The 23,460-nt window shown below is 41.5% G+C and overlaps 2 protein-coding genes across 2 annotated transcripts; one reads left to right on the top strand and one right to left on the bottom strand.

Moving 5' to 3' along the window:
• The first annotated feature begins 705 nt into the window (after positions 1-705).
• ttc36 (tetratricopeptide repeat domain 36) lies at positions 706-1,956 on the top strand. Its single transcript, XM_088301000.1, has 3 exons — positions 706-877; positions 1,147-1,335; positions 1,563-1,956. Exons 1-3 carry the CDS (start codon positions 772-774, stop codon positions 1,832-1,834), a joined length of 567 nt encoding a protein of 188 aa, XP_088157126.1. The 5' UTR covers positions 706-771; the 3' UTR covers positions 1,835-1,956.
• A 295-nt stretch (positions 1,957-2,251) lies between these two features.
• On the bottom strand, positions 2,252-6,984 carry LOC148333089 (F-box only protein 40). The gene is made up of 2 exons (XM_088301030.1): positions 5,248-6,984; positions 2,252-2,446 (listed from the first exon to the last, which is right to left on the bottom strand). The coding sequence occupies exons 1-2, from the start codon at positions 6,982-6,984 to the stop codon at positions 2,252-2,254; spliced, it is 1,932 nt and encodes a 643-aa protein (XP_088157156.1).
• Positions 6,985-23,460: the final 16,476 nt, after the last annotated feature.

The following is a 23,460-nucleotide window of genomic DNA, read 5'->3' as shown; positions in this document are numbered from 1 at the left end:
TTCGGTTTCTTTTGTTTAATGTTATTTTCTTTTGGCTTTATAGTCTTAAATATTTTATTCCATTACATTATATAATTGAATATTATAAATCAGTTTTTTCCAATGTTTATGATTATATAAAAAATGTAAAGAAAATATTTAAATATGGTCGGTTATATGTATGAAATACGACATGAATTATTAATATTACAGTTAAAGTTAAAACAAGCACGTCATAATTAGTTTCAGGGGGGTTAAAGTATATAAACGTATCACACTTCAGTAGCTGAATGTGTTCAAAGAATCTATAAAATATCATCTATATAAAATAAAATTGAGTACAATGTGTTGAGAAACAAATGTGACACGAGAGACAAACAATAATTTTTAAAAAATGGAAAAATATCATCTTGTATGGTCAACCTGTCAAAATACAAAAGTGTTTGCTTACCACGCCATGCAATTAATACACTTTAGTCAAACAAAATGACTATAATCACGCTGTTTTAATTGGATGCACAGGTTCATCTCCACTCCGTAGAAGGGCATTTACTGAATGTGCCTGTCACTATATGTCACCAGCACGGAGAGATGAACAAAGATGGCGTGGTATTTTTAAAGGCTTCCCATCACCGTGCAAAGTCACTGCAGCTAACCACAAACACCAATGTGTTCAAAGTCCACCTCCTCTACCGCCCCCTCACCCGATTGGCTGCCTGCACTTTTTGCAAGCCGGGCTCAAAGCATCACTTTCGACTCCTGCTCTAAACCGACAAGCCTTTTTTCTCAAGAATGGCATCGGAGCACGACCGAGCGGTCCTGCAGGCCATCTTCAGTCCCGACACCCCCTTCGGGGACGTCCCCGGCCTGGACCAGGAACAGGAATTAACGGACGATGGTGAGCCTCGATGCCGGGGAACGTTTTCCGCTGAGGGCCGCATACACGTGAAAATTGCTATTAAGTGCAAGTTCAATAGAGTTCAGTTGTATTTCACTTTAAAAACAACACATTTGCATTTAATCTTCTTCAGTTGTGATTTAACTTCTGTTTTTGGTATTTACGTATACTTTAACATTTTCCTGACCTTTTTTTAACCTGCCCAGATTTTTCTGCCTCTATGTCAAACATGCCTCCCCTTCACTAGCGTTTTATCTCTCCCCTACCAGACGGCCTCTTTGACGCGGACTTACTGAGGCAAGTGAAGGACTTGGAGACTCGAGGGGTGTCTGCGGCTGAGTCGGGGGATTTGCAAAACGCTCTTGAGCTGTTCAGCCAGGCCATACATGTTTTACCCCGGCGTGCGTCGGCCTACAACAACCGGGCTCAGACTCTCCGACTGCAGGGCAATACGGAAGGTACATGAATATGCAGTAAATAAGTTATTTTTCTCAGAGGATAAAGAATATATATGCCTGTGAGTGTTGTTATATTGTCTGTCTGCATGTGTTGCTGCACCGTATGCCCAGCAACACACACAGCCTTCGAGCCTCATCTGCATCAAATATTTGCCCCTAATGAAAGTGGACTGTAAGATGTCAATATTTTTTTTTTTGTCTCTAAATATGATCTTCTGTGACGTCAGGCGCTCTGGAGGACCTGGACCGCGCCGTCTCGCTGAGCGGGGGCCGAGGGCGGACGGCCTGCCAGGCGCTGGTGCAGCGGGGTCTCCTGCGCAGGCTGGCGGGCCGGGACGACGAGGCGCACCAGGACTTCCGGGAGGCGGCGGCGCTCGGCAGCGAGTTCGCCCGCCAGCAGGCGGCGCTGCTGAACCCGTACGCGGCGCTTTGCAACAAGATGCTGCGCCAGGTCATCGGCAAGCTGCGCAACCCCGACGTGTGCGAGCCGCCGCTGTAGGCGCGGTCAAGAAACTAAACTTTTTGCATCTTAGAAGAGATATATTGTTGAAAATGCACTTTTTAATCACTTGCATACAAATATTTTGGCCTCAAGTGTGAAAATAAACAACCACATAAATGTTTCATGCGCTATTGACTGCGTTGAATGTGTTCTCAATCTTGCCAAAAAAAAACTAACAGAACAAATATGCCCATCACTATAATATATTTCATCTCAGCATTTATTTAAAATGCACTTTAGCATTCCACCAGTAGATGGCAGTGTAACCACCATTGATGAGTGTGTGGTAGTCACTAACTGGACACTTGATTAGGTACACTTGGACAAGCCAATATGGCCCAACCATTATCTGGTTTCGATCAGCTCCGGCTACGCACAAAAAAAATGGAAAAAGTAGAGAATAGTGAACTCCGACTATGCGGGGCAATTACTGCTTGTTGCATTTAAAGTCTTGCCTCTGCTGACCTCCTGCAGGCCACTTAACGCCACGGGCTCTGTGCGCCGCTCCCTCTGGTAGAAAGAGCACGTTTGGAGGTGGTCCGCCATGGAGGGCGTGTCGCTGAAGTGCCAGCGCTCCACGGGGCCAAACAGCGAGCTGAACTCCCAAACCTGTGCATGCACAACACATGGCAGGAGTGATGGAGGCGATGACATGTAAGCAGAGGTATGTTTAGACCCCGCGCCAAATTTTTTTCTTTTTTTTTTTTTTAAATGAAAAATTAGTTCATGTCACGTTCACAAATAATGGAACGAATAATGAACCCATTTGGACAATAGTGGAAAATACATTGTTCTCAGAAAACATGGACTGTGACGTGAGCCTGAAACGGAACTTATGCAAAACCAGTTAAAAAAAAAAATCAATGCTTTAAATCAAACATTCCGGCAGTGTGCTATGCGAAAATATATTTTCTCTGCCTTTTATTCACAGGAGATTGTTGAGTGTCGTGGTCGGTGTGTTTGTTACAGGTACGGTTATTTCATGGACACTAAACAAGTACCACATTACTTTAAAGTTGATTATTTTTACACCTGAACAGCTTCATTACCTTCAGACGAAAACATTCAGTTTAAAAAACGTTTCAATGATACAAAAGAATTACCACTAAGTGGTGAATAAATGGAAATGTTGGCTGTCATATGCGGTCGGTCTTTTCGAGGCACGGTGGACGGCGCCAACTAATCAGTCTTTGCACTGTAAATTGCAAAATGACTGCAGCTGATCTGAACGCCATCTAAAATTTGATAACTCGCATTCAGGAATGCAATTAAAACAAAAAAAATGTGTACAATTTGCGTGGAAAAAATATATATATATTGCGGGGTCGCTCGTCGTATTTGTCAACACGAACGAGATGATCACGCAGCTCGTTGTTGCTGCGGCGCAAGCTAGCTTAGCACCTAGCATTCAAGCAGCCTTGAAATAAATTCCTTCCTGGACTTCGGGCGACACTTTATTTATTTTAAATTAGTACTCCGCTGGTTCGTGTGACCTGCTTTACCAAAAAAAAGACGAGTAGTGTCACCAGTCGTTTCACGCACTCCGTGTGAGCGCCGCGTGTTGTTCTTAATAAAACAAACAACAACAATTTACGACCTTGATTCGGGATCACATGCTCAGCTGTCGGCCACGTCGCGTTATCAATGTCCAGTTTCCATGAATGATCACCTCGCTGGCCGCATGCTGCTTGTCTTGTGATCCCCGTCTATACATAAATATACCGCCGTTGCCCTTTCAATCTCAAAAAGAGACTCTGGTACAACTTCAGCGTGCAACAACTTGAAAATTGACCTTCAACCTTTCATTTCACAACCTATTGGGAGGATGCGCGAACTCCAGCGCACAAAACCAAAATATCCCGATACTCGTTTCTTTCGAGTGGCTGTCACATGACGTTTGCGCATATCTTGAACATGACCTGCTAAAGTCTATAATAGGGAACTGATGAAATGTTCCCGGCATAGTTTGTATTGTTGCAGAGACGTGCCGAGAGTCTGGCTGGTGTTTACAATGCGGCAGCTGTTTGATATGGCTGAAATTTTCCACTGACAGCTAACGGGGCAAGAGTTAGAAAGCAGGGAGGAAGCGATACGGACACGTATGCACGACTCAAAATGAAAAAATCGCGATTCTCTGTGGAGTTTGCATATTCTCCTGGTGCCTGCGTGGGTTTTCTGCGGGTACTCCGGTTTCCTCCCACATTTCAAAAATTGCAATGATTGGACACTCTAAATTGCGCCTGCGTGGAGGGTTGTTCGTCTTTGTGTGCCCTGCGGCTGGCAACCGGTTCAGGGTGTCCCCCGCCTACTGTCCGAAGATAGCTGGGCTCGGCTCCAGCACCCCCCGCGACCCTCGTGAGGACAAGCGATACAGATAATGGATGGATGGATATTTGAATGACGGTGTGCCGAGGTCATTCGATATCTTGTCACTTTTCATGCAACGGTAAACTGTCGACGGGGGACGGTGGGGGTGCTTATTATTTATTTATTCGACGGCACAATGCGTCCCCTTGTGCAAATTGGGGCCCCCCCACAGACAACGGCGACCCTGATTTCACGTCTGCTCTATGTAGCTCCTCTCCCAATGCACAATGAATTCATGTCAAAGTCCCTCCAGCGGCATCATGTGACACATAACCCACGCCAGGTCACCTCTGTGATGCCAAAAAAAAAATTCTCACAATGTTTGGAGTAAAGCTCTGAGTGTTAGCCTGCGAGTATAAGTGGTGATTCGTGTATACATGCCCTTAGGGCTGTGACGATAATTTGATATCGATATGTATCGCGATAGTTAGGTGATTGATATCAATAGAAAGTGGGATCGATAAATTATCCATCCCAAAAACAATAAAACTAAAACTACGGAGCAGATTCGACCTATCACAGCCCATTTAGGAAATACAACCTGAGGCTCACAAATGCGCCGCTGAACTAGCGTGACTCAAAACAAACAAACAAAAACAAACAGGTGGCGAAAGGTCGCCTTTCTTGCTAAATTGACGAAATGGCCTTCAGTTCCATCACACGGGAGCGGGGATGCCGTGCGTAATAATGACACTCACGTTATTTCAACTTTGAAATAAACTTCAAATTAACTTTTGAAATCAATTTGTTTCAAGATGACACTCCGACCCTTAAATTGTTTAATTCAGAGTGTTTGACTTTTTTTCTAATTAATTTTGAAGGTTAAATGTTACAGGAATTCAGCCCTTTTGTTTTTTATTTTCCCTAGTAAAAAAAATAAAAATAAATAATTATATATAATAATATATCGATATCGACCAATATGACATACTTGCGTCACGATATCGATTTCAGCCATATCGCAACCAGCCCAAAGTCACCTGAGACAAACTCCAGCTAACTTGTGACCTTAACAAGGACAAGAAACTTGGATGGCTACTTACTTGTTTTCGGCTCTTCCAGGAGCTCCCCCCGTGGGAATAGGTCTTCTTCTCCCACTTGAGGGAGACCATCCCTCGGGTCTGCAGCAAGGTGGCGCACACCTCCCTCATCGGACGTGACACCTGTGACAATTGCGACAAGGTGAACGCGTCCAGATAGCCGGCGACGTGCTGCAGAATCTCCAGAGGCAGTCGACTCAAATGGTCCGGTTGATGTGACGCTTGGCTACCCTCGAGCAGCTCCCACGGGACGTCTGGCTGGATGACCAGCTTGTCCACACCGTGGTGGTATTTGACCTCCGCAAGTTGACCGTCTGGGCGAAAACGAGTCTGGGCGAAAGTGCAGCCGAGGTACGCCAGGGGGCAACGTTGCAGGAACCAGCCGCCGAGGCCGGCCCGGATGTCAGCGTGGACGTTCCTGAAATGCGAGGGGTATTCGTCGCGGCGGAAGAAGAGGCCGCACGTGTAGCTGAAGGCCGAGCTGCTTTTGTTGTGCCGCCTGGTGACCGACTCTGATTCCGTGTGGACGTGTAAACACGGCGGTTTGCCGGCGACGACGTCGGCGAGCGACGCCTCAGCGGGGAACGGCGCCGAATCAAAGTTGTACGTTTGCGTCCCGACGTTGACGTACATGCCGTCCAGACCGGTGCTCTCCGAGATGAGATGCCCTTTGAATTCTTTCTCCAGACAGCACAGCAACGTGGCGCTCACCTCGTCGCACTTGAGGGGATCCTCCGCCGAGACGTCCAGATCCGCCGTGTCCACGCTCTGGTGCGCGACCTTGATTTTGCGACTGGGGTCCTTCAGATGGCAGCGCTTGGCTCGATAGCTTCTGGGAATGTTGAAGGAGCGGACGGACTTGACTTCGATGGGTTCCAGACTCCCATAAACAAAATCCCGCTCCCTCGGGGTGCAGGCGTCGAGCTGGCCGAAGTTGATGAGCATGGCTCCGTTGTGCACCAGGTACATGTTGTACTCGCCGATGTTGGCCTCCCTGCCTAACTTCTCCAAGACGCCGTCCTGCCAAGGTGCCAGGCCTGAAGTTCCGGTCTCGCATGAGGAACTTTCCTGAGCCGACTCGATTTTTTTTCTGCTCTCTGGATTCTTAGCTCCATTTTTGCTGGTCTGCTCACAGCCGTTCATCTCCTTCTTGAATATTTTCTCCCAAGAGTCGTGGTTCTGAAGGTTTTCCTTGTCCAACTTATCGCTTGCCACGTCACTCGGTTCCTCTTCCATCGTCTCAACATAGCCGTTCGGTGTACATCCACCAGAGGCTGAACGCGAATCGTCTAAATCTTCAGGATCCGCCAATGTCAGCTCGGGGAAAACGTTCTTCATCAAGATGGACTTAAACAGCAGCTCTTGATCCTTCAGCGCCAAGGCGACATCGAAGTGCCGTTCTTTTTGTTGAGACACGTTCCTGTAAAAAGTCGTGTCGTTGTGGGGGACGGGCCAGCGGTTCCACTCCTGAGAGCAGCTGACCACGCTGGCGGGGCACGTCTCAAGGTGGCGCGCCCGCCGATGACGCGGCATGCTTAGCGGGCAGCCGTAGCCGGCGTTTAGGCAAGGAACCGTCTCATTGGGGCAAAGGAGGCGGTGCTCGGCCCCCTTGCAGGCGTGCAGGACGGCGCCGCAGTCGTTGGGGCACGGGACCACAACGCAGCCGAGGGAGAGCCAAGGCGGCGCCTGGCATTGGACGGCGTAACACTGCTCGCAATGCTCGTGGCGGACCGCTAGCATCCTCCTGAACATAAAGGATTAGCTCATCTTTACTTGATGTTAAAAAAATATTTTGAGCTAATTTAGCATTTTTAGTGAGTCTTTTCAACTTTGTTTTGACTTCTGTCATCGTTATTAATTTATTTTATTGTTTTTTTTGTCTGGCTTTTGCTCCACATACAGCACTTTTTTATGCAATGGTGCTTTCTGCGCACCGTTGAGTTGAGTTGTTAGCAAAGCTATGCTAACTCATTCTTTTGAGCCCACGTTAGCTAGCTTGTTTTCTCTTCAGCGCAATGAAATTTAAGAAAAATGAACCTACGACTACTACACGTTGCGTTTGTAAACCATTTATCCATATATATCTTCATGGAACAAACATTCATGCAGAGCAAGTTGCATTTACATCATTTAGCGTTTTTTTTTTTTTTTTTTTTTTTTGGACAGATCTGATAACAGCAAACAAGAAACTCTGGTAAGGACCAACCTAAACCCCAAAAAAGAAGTTGTTGTTTCGTTTCAGTTTTAGTATTAGCTTTAGTTTTAGTTTAATTTTGTTTCTACCAAATCAGCAGTCAATATAAAATCAACATACAAACCAAACAAAGACCAAAAAGTATAAAATGAAGCTAAGGATTATTTTGTTTATATTTTCCTTGTAATTGGAAAATCATTTTGTTTAATCACATAACATATCTTTAAAATTGGACTAATTTGGGTGTAATATCTCTTAACATACGTGCAACAAACCTTTTAGCCATTTGGACGAACAGAAAACAAGTGAACTACATGGCAGAAATGACATCATCAAGCTGTGACCAACTGAGGAAAGTCCTCGTTTCTACGTTTCGTATTCGTATTTCGAACCAACACAGTTATTCATAACAGAAAAAAATAGCAAAAATCTAAACAGTAACATTATTTGCAACCCTTTTAGAATTGTATTTAAATGCAATTAATATTCAAGATTTAATCAAAAGTGCACCAGCGAGTTTGTTTCTTTGTTTCTATATATCGCTTAATTTGACTCCAATTGTAGAATGAGCCACATAATTGATCACATTATTTGTCTTAAAAATGAGCAGTGCATAAAAAGAACATTTTCTGCCATGCCAGACGTTTTTGCATCAAAACCATTGCCAGCCGGTGCAGTAAGAGCAAATATTTCTCACCTTTTGTTCTTGAGTTGGTGTCACCTCGCCGTTGACTGACCTCTTGCACCGCGTCTGCTCTTTATAAATAGACGGGACTGGATCGCGATAGGACGGGGCGCCATTGTCACCGCTTTTCAGGAGGGCCAAGGTCAAGTTACAGTCGCCACCGACTCTCGTTTGTGTGCGATAAGCCTCACCTATAAACACTTGAACTACTGCTGCAAGCTGGCGCTGACAACAGTCACCGCTGTGGAATCTTGTTGATGTCAGTCTTGAAATGCACTAAAGCAACATTTACATTTGAAGTGAGTTAGAAAAATTAATCGGGTTTTTCTCACAATTTCCAAAAACGTTCCCTGTTTTCAAATGATCAGTTCATCAGCAAGCTTTGCAGGAGCGTGATAATGATCCTGATCATTTGAATCAGGTGTGTTAGAGGAGGGAAATATGGAAAACAGGCTGGATAGGCGCTCCCGAGGACCTGACCTGGGCTTCCTGGTAAACACAAATGTATATTTGAAAGTAGGTGGTGGGCAAAGTTGGGCTTTGAGAGTGCATTTTTTTATTTAATTTTAAATGTAAGGATAGGCCAGGTCATTTGTGGATTTCAAAAACAAAAAAAAAAGTGAAATTTGGTTATAGAAAATTATTCATTTAAAAATAGGATAATTCAACGTATATAATGAATTGATCTTAATACCTTTTTATTTCATTAATTACAATAATTGAATCAACTAATTTATTTAAAAAGATGACTTTAAAAAAAAAACATGATTAAATACATGCAATTTTTTTTTGTAATTCTGAAACCGAAATAAGTGAAATTGTTTCTTTGGAGTTTTCAGCTTTACGCAGGCACCGGGAGAGGTCACAAAATAGATGTTTTGACCACTTTCTTCCACTAGGGGACAGTGTCACTCTGTTAAAAGAAAGCTCAGTTCCGGAATCATCTTTTAAACTACATTGTTATCGTATAGAGATTATATTTTTCATTTAGCATATTTTTACTTTTACATTTGGTCTTATTCCTTATTTTTCCCCCTAGAAAACGTGAAACATTTGAAAATATTGTTTTACAGTTTATACAATTTCTTGTTTTATGTATGTTTTATATATTTGTTTTTATCACAACATGTATAGTACATGTATTTATGGTAGGATGAGACAATAAATGCAGGATTATAGAAGAGATGCAAACTTGCTACATTTCGTTGTGCTGTTTTCTGTTGTGCTCACCTTGGCCACTTGGAGGCAGTATAATTCAGTCATGTAGACACAAACGAAGAATTTTACTTCTTACTGCTCCATTAAGCGACACAGATGCTACAATATTAGTCATTTTCATGAAGGTAAATAATATAAACCTGCGAGCCTTGTTATATCATCTTTATACATACGTTGGTCACTGTTAGTATTTATATATCTGTTGCTGCAAACTTTAGCTAACGAAGCTAACTGTTAATGGCATTTTACATTATTTATTAGCATTAAGCTAGCTTGTTGTTTTATTGATACGGCATTATTTGGTAATTGTAATTCGTTGTTTTAAATACATAACGTATCATTCGCTTGGTTTTTTTTTTGTTTTAGCGTAAACTTTAACTGGAAGTGACTTCAAGTATCTTTAAACAGTTTGAAGAATTTTCTATAATATGTTAGCATTTAGCTGGTGTGATCTAAAGGATATATTTTTGGGTTGTTTTAAATACAAAACTTATAATTTCCTTTGTTTTAAATTTTAAATTTAGAGTAAATAACGGGGAGTTACTTTAAATAGTTTGAAGTCTCTTTTTTGATCCATTGTTCCATATTTGCTGTCAAAAATATAAATTGCTTCAATTCTGTTCAGGAAGCACTTGTATTTTTGTTTCTACTCGTCTAGATGGCGCTGTTGGTTTAAAGAAAGGTGTTGCAGAAATGTCTAATGTCTAGGTCACCTCATGTCTAAAAAGAAGAGGGGAAAAAAAATCAAATGTCAGCCGGTATCTCAGAAATCACGTAGACCGGGGGCACTCGTATCTCAAGGCACCACTGTTTATGTTCAACATGCACAGTGATGATCGCGTCCCTTCCGTCGACATTGACGTGACGCGTTTTCAAGCTGCATCAAGACTCATCGATCGGGTCCTGCAAGCTTTAACTAATGGCACTGATTTGCATCGACTGCACTATCATTTATTCGCTTGCACGAACCCCTGCCACACGTGCACACGCACACACTCTCTGGAGATCCAAAATCTACAGTGTGCATCAAGCAATTCTCCTCCGGCCTGACACATCCACAATGGAGACGTTATCAGAGGCAGCTGCTTGGCTCCCCTTCATATAGGCGCTGCAATCAGCATATATTTGATTTTATGGCCAAGGCTTTCTTGCTGTAGAACGGCGGGGGTCCGAATGTTGAATTATGCAGTTTAAAGATTTAAAGGCACGACTGAAAAGTGTGGAGTCTTTTGCTGCGGTGTTAAAGTCGGATAAAGATGTATTTAAAAAGTATGTCGAGCTGGGTAGAGCTAGATCACATCCAGCAGATGGTACTGTGGTGAAAAAAAAATTGTAAAAAAAAAAATAAATCATTTATACCGCCCTCTATCACGGGTTGTAGGTTTGCGGTCTCGCTATTTCGCGGATTTGTTTTCACACTTAGTCACTAAGACTGGATTGTATTGGGTTTATTTCCACTGTGCACCATTAGACGGTACGCTATTCAATTTGAAACTGTCGAAATTTGACAGAAAAAACGAAAACACAAAGCCAAGTGTTCCTGCCCGGGTGATAAAATACATATCGGAAATATTTGCAACCTACAAAAAAAAAAAAAATTTGCGACTACTGCAACATGCTAGTTTTGTTAGCCAGTCTAGATCGTTTTGCATTGTGTGTTAGCATTAAGCTAGCATGTCTATTCTCATTCACCCAGGTCATTTCATTCTCAGGGCTCCGGATGGATCACAACTGGACTGCGGGAATGTTCCCCCTCTCATCTGAGGCGACGTCATGTGTTCATGTAACAAATCTCTACACAAGCCTTCGTTGCTGTTTATACTCTACAGTTGCATTAAGCTCGCAGACTTTGGTAAGTTTTATTATGTTTAAACTTCAACTTCAGCTTCAGTCTGATAAATTTATGTTCCACATAGTACTCTTTGGACAAATCTCTTTTCTGTGTTTAATATTTTTTTCAGCTAATGTACTAATAATAATTTAACTAATAATATTAAGATAAAAATAGCCGGATCGAGACACGATATTAAAATGCTAGATATTAACAAGCGACTGAAATGACGATTTTCTTGTCTCAAATTCCATCCATCTCTTCTTATCGTGTTCAGGCACGTGGAGCATTTAAAACAATGTAAGCGATACTCATCCTGACATGCACCATTGCAAAAGTAATCAAATCAGGACACTTTGTCTAACATCCACAGTGCAGCGTTAACATCCGTCTCTCGTAATGCAATTAATTTCCTCGCTCATCTCTCACGGAACATCTCCAAAGGGGAATCATTCCAACAAGTCCAATTTTGGAGGCCACGGGTTAAGCATTCACAGCGGCTCTGTGTCATGTTATTTAATGTTCTGAAATATGACCGCAGCGAAGGAAGGAGGGGGGGGGGATCTTTCCCTTTTTTTTTTGGGAAATTCAAAGCCAGTCATGAGGTGTCAGCGTCACGGCAGGACTAATAAAAGCGTCGCTAGTTGGAAGTTTGGGACGCAAGCGCATCCTTTACGGTCTGCAGAAGCTCCCATAAATCTCCTCCAATTTCGAGCGATGCTTTCCTCCTTATTGCCATTCCTCTTAAAGATTGGCCCCGTTTGGGAATTTCCATTTTTATTAAACCCGGCAAACGCGTTAATAAAGAGGCCAAAGTGATGGGACAACAGAGGCAAGGAAAAAAAAGAGAGATGTGAGGTAAAAAAAAAAAAAAAAAATGAGGGGGCGTTTATCACGCAGCTCATACCGGCAGAGACTTAGGAAAAGTCTTTGGGTTTTTTTCTCACCTATTTTGGAGTGGAAATGGAATCCCAATTTTCAAGCTATCACCATCATAAAAACTTTATTGGCACAGGTGATGTTTTAAGTGACATCATTAACGGTTGTACACGTCTGAAAAAGAAGTTAATGACTTTTAACTTTGCTGTAGTCAGAGTACGTGTGTTAGAGGAGCTCCAAAGTAGGACTTGGGTTTAGTCTTAAGGTTCGGGTTGGTTAACTTTTGAGGCAAGTGTAAACATTAGTGTTGGTGTTGGTGTAAAGTGTTCATGGTTAAATTTAGTGGTTAACGTGGGGTTAGTTTTAGGCCCGCAACACCTCTAGAGAATTGGAAAATTGCCCCAAGAAATTAGACTAAGGCTTCTATCTGCACGCCATGTGATTGACCCTCACCTGTTGTTCTCATCTGGAAACTATGTTTAGATATTCTAGTGCATAATTTGGAATTGAACCGCAAACAATATCGCATGATTGTCTGGGAACAATTGCAGCAACAATACAAAGTGATGACGCGGTTGCGAAATAAAAGAATGAGTGTGAATATTTGAGAGAGTATCTTGCTGATGGCCACCTCATTTATGGGAGCAGATTTTGCTTTGCACAGTTTATTACTTATTTTTCTAGTTAATTGATGAGTATATATAAGTTGGAGTTTTCCCACCAGAAAATGAAACCGGCATCAATGCAACAGGTTGAGACCGTGTGTATGAGTGTTCAACTGTTGTGAACGTTGACGTCGAGTCATCAAAGAAGAACGTGGACAAAATAACCGGAACGCAGGTTCAACTGTCAAGTTTGTTTCAGGCGTTCATTCACTTCAACCCACGGTAACAAAAGCGCGTCAATTACAACCTTCCGGTGTGGCATCATAGTGGCTCAAAGCTTTGCATTGACTGCACTCCAACAGAGACTCCCCACGCTTTGCTTTTTAGCAGCCAGTTTCATATGAAGTAATGAATATTTATGAATTCTTGTTCTAAAAGTCGGCATGAAAATACCGTATTGGTCAGGTATTTCCTTGCGAAAGCTCATCTGATGCAACATGACAGTTTTGATTGGCTCTTTACATCCGCAGCGGGTGAGTTGTGTGGCTTTTGAGGGTATCGTTAAGGTTAGCATTATGGGTTAGGGTTGATTTTAGGTACAATATCGGGTTAGAGTTGTCGTTCTCGACGCATATTCTGATCAAACTTTGCAAGGATTGGGAATTTTCCAACCTTGCGGGCGATTTCTTTGAAAGGCTCCTCTCTATCTCAATCTGAGAGGAGTGCAAATGGGTCCATGCTACTAATTACAACTGAAAATCATTGGGTGATTACGGTCTATTTAACCTGACACCATGAATCACTCCAACGCTGTCGGGTACATTTAATAGAAAATGCTTTTAGCACAAAATGATGCGAGTGCCTTCTGGTTGCCATCTTGGAACATATGGTGGGCCCAAATAGGTCACAGGTTCCAGACAGCCAACTTCCATGTTGTCTTATTAAACATCCTCCCGCCAAGTCGTCAAGATGGCGTCGCACGTGTCGCAACCTCAGCGCAACTGAGATCATTGACCAATGAACATGAAAATATTTATTGGCATATCAATTTTGCTCGCAGCCTATCTCGTCTTTTAATTACAACGGCTAATTAAAAGTAGCTTGTAACGAGGCCCGTGTAGGTTCCCCCTTGGGGCAGGAAGTGCACCGTGTCACTTTGCATCATTAATAGCGAGTACACCGAAAGAATGGAGCAGAAAGTTGTAAATTAGAAATTTCCCTTCACTCATTTGCAGAGCTAATAAGAAGGAGCCGCCGTGGAAGTTGGTGGCGGCGGCACGCCATTTCACGCCCGATATACCGCCGCCGTAATAAATGACAGCTCTTATAAAATTCATGAAAGCAGTAAAACAGCTTGTTGTGAGCGAGTCCAATGATAAAGTGCAATGACACAATTTATCTCTTTGCTCTTGTTCCACCCCAAAGAACTTTTATATGGGTGAAAGTTACTCACGCGACCCGCCGACGCAGTTAAAAAAAAAAAAAAAAAAAAAAAAAATGAAACACCCAGCAGAACGCTGTGACAAATCAAATTGTGCACAGGGTTGAGCTTGGTGTTTACGGTAAAAACATTCACCTGTTAACGCGTTAATGTTTCAGGAAAAATGTCCAGTTACGTAAATTCACGATAAATTTCAGAAACAGGTTCGCAGAGTTGCGCAGTGGTCACAGGAAGCCGTCACACGCTTGACATTTCTAAATATGGTGCAGCACTTTTGAAACCAATCACAAAATCAAGTCCATAGATTCTAACGTTCATATTTTTCTTAATATGCGATTGATCGGACAGCTGGAACACCAAACATTTACCCAAACCTTTTGTTAAAAAAAAAAAAAAAGCACTGTTAGAGTGTACCGATTAATCGAAAATCGATTTTAAATCGATTTAAACTGAAATAAGCACTGATGTAAAATTTTGATGTGAAATTTTGATCACTAAAGGATTTGTAATGATAAGAGTCAAATCTATTGTACATTTATTTATTTTCATGTTTAATTCTGGCATTAACAAAACACTGATAAGACAAAAATGTAGTTAAACAGTCAAAATTATTTGTTCATTTTCAAGTTTTTTTTTCTACACTTGCAAAAAAGTTAGTCTTTATACCCAAGGATAAATTGCAGATATTAAAATCAAAACTAATTTTAGTTATAAAAAAGAATGAACCAAATCGAAATTGGGGATTGAAAATCAAAAATGTAATTGAAATGGGGCTTGAGTGATCAAAAAAGTAACAACATTCCAGTGTTTATTTTCGTCCAATCTATCCAACACATCCGAATATGACTTTTCAGGCTACAAACATGATCTGTGTCCCAAATTTGAAAAAGCCTCATAAATAGCGACGTCTATGCTTTCTCACTTGCTGTTGTCTGTCCTTCTGCATAATTTTGTCTGAGCTCACCAGGACAAAAGCGGGCAAATATGCATCGTACAGGCACAATTTCGTCTCAGGTGATTCAGTTCAAATTTTTTTGTGCGTTGCTGAGAGCTAAAGAAGCGTTCGCTGATAAGACACCTCAACCGTAAGCAGTCACAACTTGCATCAACACGGTGAGCAGGACTCCTGAGACTGAGATGTGTTGCAGAGCATGAAACTGTCTCTGAAGACTTGTGCATTTAGTTTGCGCTCTTCACGCGCAAACGGCAGAGGAACGTGCACGTGAAAGGTATGAAGATCCCCGCTGCGTCGGTCTCCAATTACCGCCAGCCATGTTTACCCGTGACTGGCTCAGCATGGCTTCTCGCCAGCAGCTCCCCCCGCAAACAGGGCTGTGACTCAACATGCCAAACGGAGTGGGGGGTGGGACCGTCACTCTCATGCTCCATTAGGCCCCGCGTCGCCGGCGGATGAAGAAAAATGTCTTTGGTTCGAAGGATGCCGCGGCGCAGACGTCCAAATGGCGACCGTTTGTCCTTGGTGCGATGACCTCATGATGACGGGAGCCCGCTTACGGTTGAATCAGCGGAGTCAAGTGCGTTTATCACATCATGGAAGTAAGCTCTGGTGGGGGGGGGGGTAATAGAATGTACAAGTTCGGGACTTTGCTACTGTAATGAAGTGGGATGGTGTCGAAATAAAAACGAACAGTATGCATTTGATGGCACCACTTGAAAAGCGAAAAATGATTGACAAGCCCAAGTAACATTGTGTGTCTCCACAGATTAAACTAGTGCCGTATTTTCTGGACATTAAGTTGCACTTTTTGTCAGAGGTTGGCCGCTCCAGCGATTTATACTCTGGAGAGACACATGAAAAAAAAATAAATCAGTTTCACAGACAGCCACAAGAGGGCACTCTAGACTGATATTTCCTACTCCTTATACAGATAAGTGAGCACAACCCTCAAAAGAATCTTATTTTGCAGACAACAATGCTGCAAGTAGTGAAATTTGCAGCTGAAAAGCATAATCGAGCAGCAGAGAGAAATTTTGGAGAAACTTGCAAACAGAACTCAAGAGTTCTCGCTCGTGAATTGGTGAAGCAAGATCTCTTTTTCCAACATATCTGGGCTGCAACAGCCAAATGCACCAAAACAATGAGTACGACACCAGGAAGTGGATGACGACGGCGGGCAAGAGAACATCGAGAGCAGGTGGACGCAAGGCAAATTCCGGTGGGAAATCACCGAAGAGCCTGAGTCAGGCCTGAAAGTGTTCGGCTCTAAATGGGACGTATCACGGCACAAGCCATCACTTCACTGCCGCAGTATCGATTACCGATACGAGGTGTCTGCTTCTCTTTCACAAGCCGCGGCGCGCCCCACTCCGCTCCCGTATTGACCCCTTCACGGTACAGCGGGGTGTTGAGCCGTTAGCCGGGAGACCAAACGAGCGAAGCGCCGATCGCCTCGGTTGCCGCAGTCGAAAGACGAGCGCGGGGGTGCTCGCCGGGGTGTTTATTGAAGGCCTGACCCCCGTCCTGTGCTCATTAAATTGATTCATGGATTCAATAAGCGGGGCACAGGCAGCAGGTGTGCATGTCGAGGGTGCGCGGCGGGGCTCGCCGGCATCCATCACTCTGATCAAGTATCTGAGGTAGCTTCTCCACGCAGATGTCGCTGGCAACGCAGTTCTGGAGTCTAACTGACTGTTGACAACGCTATTCTCGATTTGCTTTTTTTTTTTTTTTTTGTCCAATCAACCTAAAATGCATTTTTTTTTTCCCAACTTTGATTTTTTTTCTTCTTTTTTTTTTTTTTTAATTCTTGGTCACAGGTTACAAGTACCTGGCACACTTTAGTATAAAAAAAATATATACGGTCGATCCCTGCTGTGAGCGGGGGATGGGGACCGCAGAAATAACCCCATGATTAATTGACTCCAATCAGAAGTGGATTCGGGGGGGAGAAAAAATAAACAGTCACGGCAGTTGTAGGTGGAAACGCAAATTCTCTGGCTTCTGCTAGAAAGCAAAAAAAAAAAAATAAATAGAAAAGAGAACAGCTGAACTTGATTTGGGGTTAATCAGAGGCACGTCTTTCATGACAGCCAATCTCAGGTAGCTTCCGTATTTATTTATTTATTATTTTTTCTCGGGGTAGAATAAAAAAGAAAACAGCTGCTGCAAACATCTGCCACTGAATGAGTTCAAACGGTCGTCGGTGTGTGCTGACCCTCATTTAACACGCAAATTCTGAACACCGCCACATACTCAATTATGGGAGGGGGTGCACACTTTTGCAACCACATTCATCTCAGTTCTTTCTTTTTTTATGTTTTCTTTTTTTCAGGTTGATTTTTTTTTTTCAATTAAGTTGTACAGGTCACATTCATAATAGAAAAGGGAGTAGAAATGTGTTCATAAAAAAAATAATAATAATAATAATGGCATTTGAAGTTTTTATATTCACTGTATGCATTGAGCCCACACGCACAAAAATAAATAAATAAAACTCTCGCGTCCTCATCATGACTCGATTACCTGTGTAGCATCGAAGTCAATCGAGGCTAAAGAAAGAGCCCGCTGGAAAAAAAAGACGCTTCATCTCGCATCGGAAGCGAGATGCCTGATCTAAAGCCTTGTCGTCTTCTTTTCTTTTTTTTTTTTCGGGGTGGGGGGGTGGGGGCTTTTTTGATGTTACGCCACCATCCGATTATCTCGCCTCCTCTGAAGAAGTGAGAGGAGAGGACAACAAACAGCCTCCAGTTAAAACCGTCGCTTTATCTTGTCACCTTGGAAGTTATTTGACTTACCGGTTTTATTTTATCTTAACGATCGGGGGGAGCAGCAGAGGATATTTTTTCTTTCGTATTGAACCACCAAGTGGATCTAAAAAAATGAAGTCAGTGAATTGAGTTCAAATTTTCCGTATGAAATTGCATCTAGTTGAAAAGAAACGTCAACAACGTGTAAGATCTACCGCACCTTGTGGCATGGAATGATTATAAAATTCAGTGCCATTGACGAATATAAAAGTCCAAAAATAAATTCATTTTACCTGTGTTGGCAGAGAATGTGTTTTAAGTCGAAATTTTCAGGGGAAAAAAATTCTATCTTCAAGCCCATCTGTCCGCTTCACATTTGCGAGTTCACGGTCATTGAGTTGCCATTTTGTGTCGCCAAGCTTGTCGCGACCTCAGCCAGCCAAAACAAGCAAGCCAAGAACTCGAAGGCCGTGACATGCTCCTGTCAGACGGAGAGACTGAGAGCGTTTCACTCGCCTTTTCTTTTCTTCTGCTTTTAATGTCACGCAAATGTCACTGACCAAGCACTTCATTTGGGAATGCTGAGTTAGAAACGGGGCCAGGGTGGCTCAAATTGTGCAGGAAATGCTGTTTTGCTGCAAGCAGTAATTAACCGGTAGTTGGATGTGATACTGCATGGTTTGGTATAAATGGAAAATGTAGAAAAAAATGAAAAAAGGAAGAACACCTGGACAAGGCACAAGTGGCTGAAGGAGCCGGCTGATGTTGACGAGCACAGCTGGAAACAAAAAAAAAAGTTTCCCGATCCCCTTTTTCACGTCTTGTTTCGCTTGTTCTTTTTTTTTTCTTCCTCTCGTCAACCAATCGGCTCCCTCCAGCCACTCGTGTCGTGTCCAGTTGTACCCGATTGCCACGTCACTTTGCTTTTATTTCATTCTCTTGTAGCCGTAGCCTCATTGTTGCTGACACGTCAAGTCAGAGCAGTCGTGTTTTCTTTTGATCTGAGGTTTTCCCGCTGTGTTTCTTTGAAACGTAATTTTTCTTACTTTCTGATTTTCTATTTTAATTCTCCCTTGCTCGTTATTTTTGAAAATATTTTCTTTCTTTTAAGAAATTGCATCTGTTCTGCGACGTTTGGTCATTTTTTATCTCCACACTACAAAATTTTAACAAGATCTCCACATACAATAAGCTATACGCCCCCTTTGTTAAAAAAATAAATAAATTAAATCTCACAAATGTATTTTTTATTTTTCTATACATACCTGGTCTAGGATGGTGCATCTCATTATCCAGAGACGATACAAGACATGCAGTAACTTATCACATGCTTCCTTCACTTCAATAATTGCCATTTATGGGACGACAATAAACATCTTGTGCGTTGCGTGGCAGCGACTGGGCCTATATTTAGCAAATGCATTAAATTCACATGTGCAATTAAGGCTTTAAAAAAATAAATAAATAAATAAAACAGTTTCCAACCCTTAGGAAGCATACGCGTGTGTGTGTGTGTGTGTGTGTAGTCGTCGCGCACCTGGAGTCCAGGGACACTCCATCAACATGACGTCCCTTTAAGGCGCCGTGGACGACTAAACTCTCTAAAAATATAGATCAAAGTCGACGCGCTCAGATCACAGCAAGGCGACGAGCGCCTCGCTCCGCTCGCTTTAGAGAGAGAGAGAAAAAAAAAAGAAAAATCGGAATGAAGACTTCAGCGCAATGACAGAGAGAAATTAGCAAAAGTGATGGTGGCATCACTTAGCTGGTGGCGTCGACGTGACTCACGGCACTTGAAACAAAAGCACTCTCTCATGCTGGGAGTGCTTGCATCACGAATGCTGTACTGTTTTTCACTTTTATTTACATTTTTTTTCCTATAGTGACTAATGAGCATGTTAAGAAAACATTTTTTTCCTAGATTTAACTCTCAGAAATGTCATACAAGTGAAAAACTGAGTTAATAACATGTAAAACCTAATGGATGAAGCTTGTACAAATTGCTCACGGAAGTCCGCGTCCTTGAATTTTTTGTGACTTTTGATCAGTGATGAAACCTTAATTCTGAGCAATGTTTACACAAAATGCCGTCAACGGGGAGTGTCGGCCACGTTAATTGTTGTCAGCTTTGGTTTTTATGCGAAAGGGAGGTGAGAGGTCTTGGAGAGAAGTCTTTGATGGGAAAGTAGAAAGATTAACAATAAAATAAACAGAACATTAAATATAGACAGCAAATGGCAGCATTGGATCAATATGTGAGCTCCGAAAAATATAAACTTTTGGAAAAGCGACCATAACAAGTAGTTTGTAATGCTAAGTCGACTGCGAAAGAGCGAAAAGATAACAGGAATTATTTAAAAAGTATGAGCCATGATGTATGTATGCACGCACACACTACTGAATACTACTACTACTACTACTAAATCGCATGCAAATAGTTTGTAACGTGTGTCGACTGTTAAATTATATTGCACTGTCGTTTCAAAGTAGATATATTTTTTTTTGCCATCAAAAGTATGTTTTAATTGTTGTTGTTGGTATTTCAGAGGACTGTCCCGATATTTAATTTTTTTTTTTTTAATTATTAATTTTTTTTTAAGTCAATTTTTTTTTTAAACCAGCCCATGTTTTACTGCTGATTAGCAAAAAATGCATTAAGATAGATTTTTTATTTTTTTGTGTGCGTGGTAAAAGAAGAGAGTCTAATCTATCATTTGGTGAATTCTGCATTTACATAATTTGCTGCAATCTTTGAAAGACCAGTCAGAATGATTCAAAGTGGCTGTTCCTCAAAAGGTTTTCCTTTTGTGAAAATGACTGGCATTGAAAGTGCTGAACACTTAAAGAGCCATTTTGTCCAGCACAGGGGGACAAAAAAAAGAAAAAAACATGTGGCGCCACAAAATGTTTTGACGCCTAAAGTTAAGGAGAATAACACTGCATTCAATATACAAAGTATGTGCTTTATTTTTTTTTAACCAAGTCTATTCATGAAATTGCTACAGGGAACTATAATTCACAAAAATATCTGTTGGAAAAAAAAACAACAGCTGGACCAGAACATCTTGCACATGACAATATTTCGGTTTCAGCCTGACGTTATTGTGCTCGTTCAGGAACGCTTGTAAAGCCTGAAGCTTTCAGCAAAGTCCAAATTCTATAAAAGTGGCATCTGAACAAAACAACTCCAAATCCATTTCCATAATTTCACCGAAAAATGACATTGTCCCTTATTCCTTCATTAACGTCATCTCTCAGGATCACTCGAAAGCTGTGATGAATCAATTACTGCCCCCTTGTGGATCATCCGCTCAATGCATCTATTTTAGAGCTATGTTTAGCATGTCAAGAAAAATAGGAGTCCGAAAACCTCACATTTGTCTTTTGGTAACAATGAAATTGACTGCTGATGTTTTTCTCATCGCAAATTGCAATCTAGTATGCCACGTAATAATATATCTAAAGGAAGAAAAAAAAAACATAAATAAATAAATCACTGTCTCCAAAGGCTGCCCTCTGACTTAGCGTCCTCATCATTCATGCTGGCGACTGTAACATGAATGTCCTGGTGACCATTACGGTTATTGATGGCGGCGGCGGGGGTCATTATGCATGCTGGGGTGGCGAGCGTATGCTCTTCTCCGTGCTCTTGAAACTCATCTGGGCTTAAACAACTCCTGATAGGACGTGCGTCTCCACCTGATGAATCTATTAGCATGTGTATTACGCTCACTGTGACATACATTTCAACACTGATTTCATGCCCCTCTGCGATGCGATTCAACTGCAAATACAACAGAAATGAAGCACGTTTTTTTTCCCTAGGAAAAGTATCCTCGGCTATTTGCTGTCAACGTCATCTATTTGGGATTCTGGACTGGTCTGCTACAAGAGGCTGTCAATGCCCTAGCGAAGAATGTAGTCATTGGTATCAAGGAAGTATGTTGACGGGATATTTCATACGAGATGATCGTTGTATTGTTTGTCTGGGTGGAGCTACGTTTAGCCTGGGTTGTTAGCCGATTATACGGAGAGTCTTTCCAGTGTGTTTTTGCTCTGCTGAGTGGCTAAAAAAAATGGCCGACTCTCGTTATTGCTTGAAAATCGGTATGTTTACGGGTTACACGAGCATTCTTGCATTTTTTTTGTAATGTGATTATATTCAATTATTAATGACTGATTCATGAAAGTTTGCAAGTTGTTGCAGACGCACCAACTTGGATACTCGCTTGCCAATGAGCCGTGTTTTCTCAACGGGAAGAGCGTGCAATGCCGAAGGTTCTTTTCAGCAAACAGTGTGAGGCACAAACAGCCGGCGTGTCAGCATATTTTTAATCATAGCCCAAAAAAAAAAACATACGCCTCATGAAAGAAAAGCAGTGTGCAAAGTTGTACGAGTTTCAGCCAACTGTCAAACTGCCTTTCAGTTTTTGGTCAAAAGCACATGCGGATCATTTTTAACGACCATGAAATGTCAGTGAGGAAAGCTGCATAGCTTGTATGGCGGATTCCCAAACTGTGGTTTACACATCCTGTCTTTTCGCCCCCCCTCCTCTTTATAAAAATGTATTTTTAAACACAAAATGTTCAAACTAACATAAGGCAACATTGTTCTTCGTTGTAAAATCGACAAGACGGTATGCATGCTGAGGGGAGCTTTGTGGAAGTGAATGTCAAGCAACTATGCAAAATTGGACCAAGTAAATGTCACATTTGCATTTTGGGGTTATTTTGTGGCTTGTTTTGATCACATGTAACATCATGTCTGCTTTTACAGTGGCCAAGAATAGAAGTATTACAAATGCAAAAAAATAAAATAAAATGCAAATATCCAAATTAAAATTATTTCTTAGAACTTCAGTCTATTTAAAAATTCGTATTCACGAAATCGAAGCACATTGATTGAATCCTGAGAATTTATTATATTTCATTCTTTTTTTTAAATTATTTTTCTTTTATTTTTTCAAACAAATTTCATTGTTTAGTGAATTGTTTTGACCAAACCTAAATTGTTATGAAAGGACTTCCATATTTGGCCTTCTTTTTTATTTTATTTTATTTTTTTATATTGTAATTATTTTCTGAACTCTGTTCACATCATTTTTATTGGCGATAAATGTTGATGTTGTGTTTGGGAAAACAAAATGTCATAACGCAAAAGGAAATGGCAATATTCAATGCAAAAAAAAAAATAGACTTGCAAAAGAAGAATCACATTTACGTATTTTTTAAATAATTTGTAAATGTAATTTGCTATCTCTTCATTAAAAATGAGTCATAATTTCAAATTGACAATACATAAAATGCACCAACAAATTGAAGAAAATAGGCAAAAATGTCGATCATTAATTTCCAAATTAAAATATATATTTGAGTCAACGCAAGTTTGCTTTCATGAGGGACTACTGAAATTGGAGAATAATATATTTACTGCTAAAAGATCAAATTTGCAGTGTTTAGACCGTAGCGATGAATCGATTTTCAAAAATCACAGTGAATTTGATGATTGATAATTGTCGATTAAAAATGCAAACCCTTTTTTTAACCTTCCTTTACTATTGGCCAATCTGTTAAAAAGTGATTTTATTTTGAACGAGAGAATTTTATTAAGCTTCCTGGCCTATCCCAACACTCCCTCCCCCTCCGCGATTGTAC

The sequence above is a fragment of the Idiotropiscis lumnitzeri genome, chromosome 7, assembly GCF_059441095.1.
Source record: "Idiotropiscis lumnitzeri isolate Australia: NSW breed Sydney's pygmy pipehorse chromosome 7, RoL_Ilum_1.0, whole genome shotgun sequence".
NCBI lineage: Eukaryota > Metazoa > Chordata > Actinopteri > Syngnathiformes > Syngnathidae > Idiotropiscis > Idiotropiscis lumnitzeri.
Note: the sequence above shows the minus strand (reverse complement) of the source record. Positions and strands in the feature narration are given on the sequence as shown.

Coding starts and splice junctions, on each gene's coding strand:
- ttc36 (XM_088301000.1), top strand. CDS start 772: ATGGCATCGGAGCACGACCGAGCGGTCCTGCAGGCCATCTTCAGTCCC. Junction 878..1,146: donor ACAGGAATTAACGGACGATG/GTGAGCCTCGAT, acceptor CTCCCCTACCAG/ACGGCCTCTTTGACGCGGAC. Junction 1,336..1,562: donor ACTGCAGGGCAATACGGAAG/GTACATGAATAT, acceptor CTGTGACGTCAG/GCGCTCTGGAGGACCTGGAC.
- LOC148333089 (XM_088301030.1), bottom strand. CDS start 6,984: ATGCTAGCGGTCCGCCACGAGCATTGCGAGCAGTGTTACGCCGTCCAA. Junction 2,447..5,247: donor CCTGGAAGAGCCGAAAACAA/GTAAGTAGCCAT, acceptor GTGCATGCACAG/GTTTGGGAGTTCAGCTCGCT.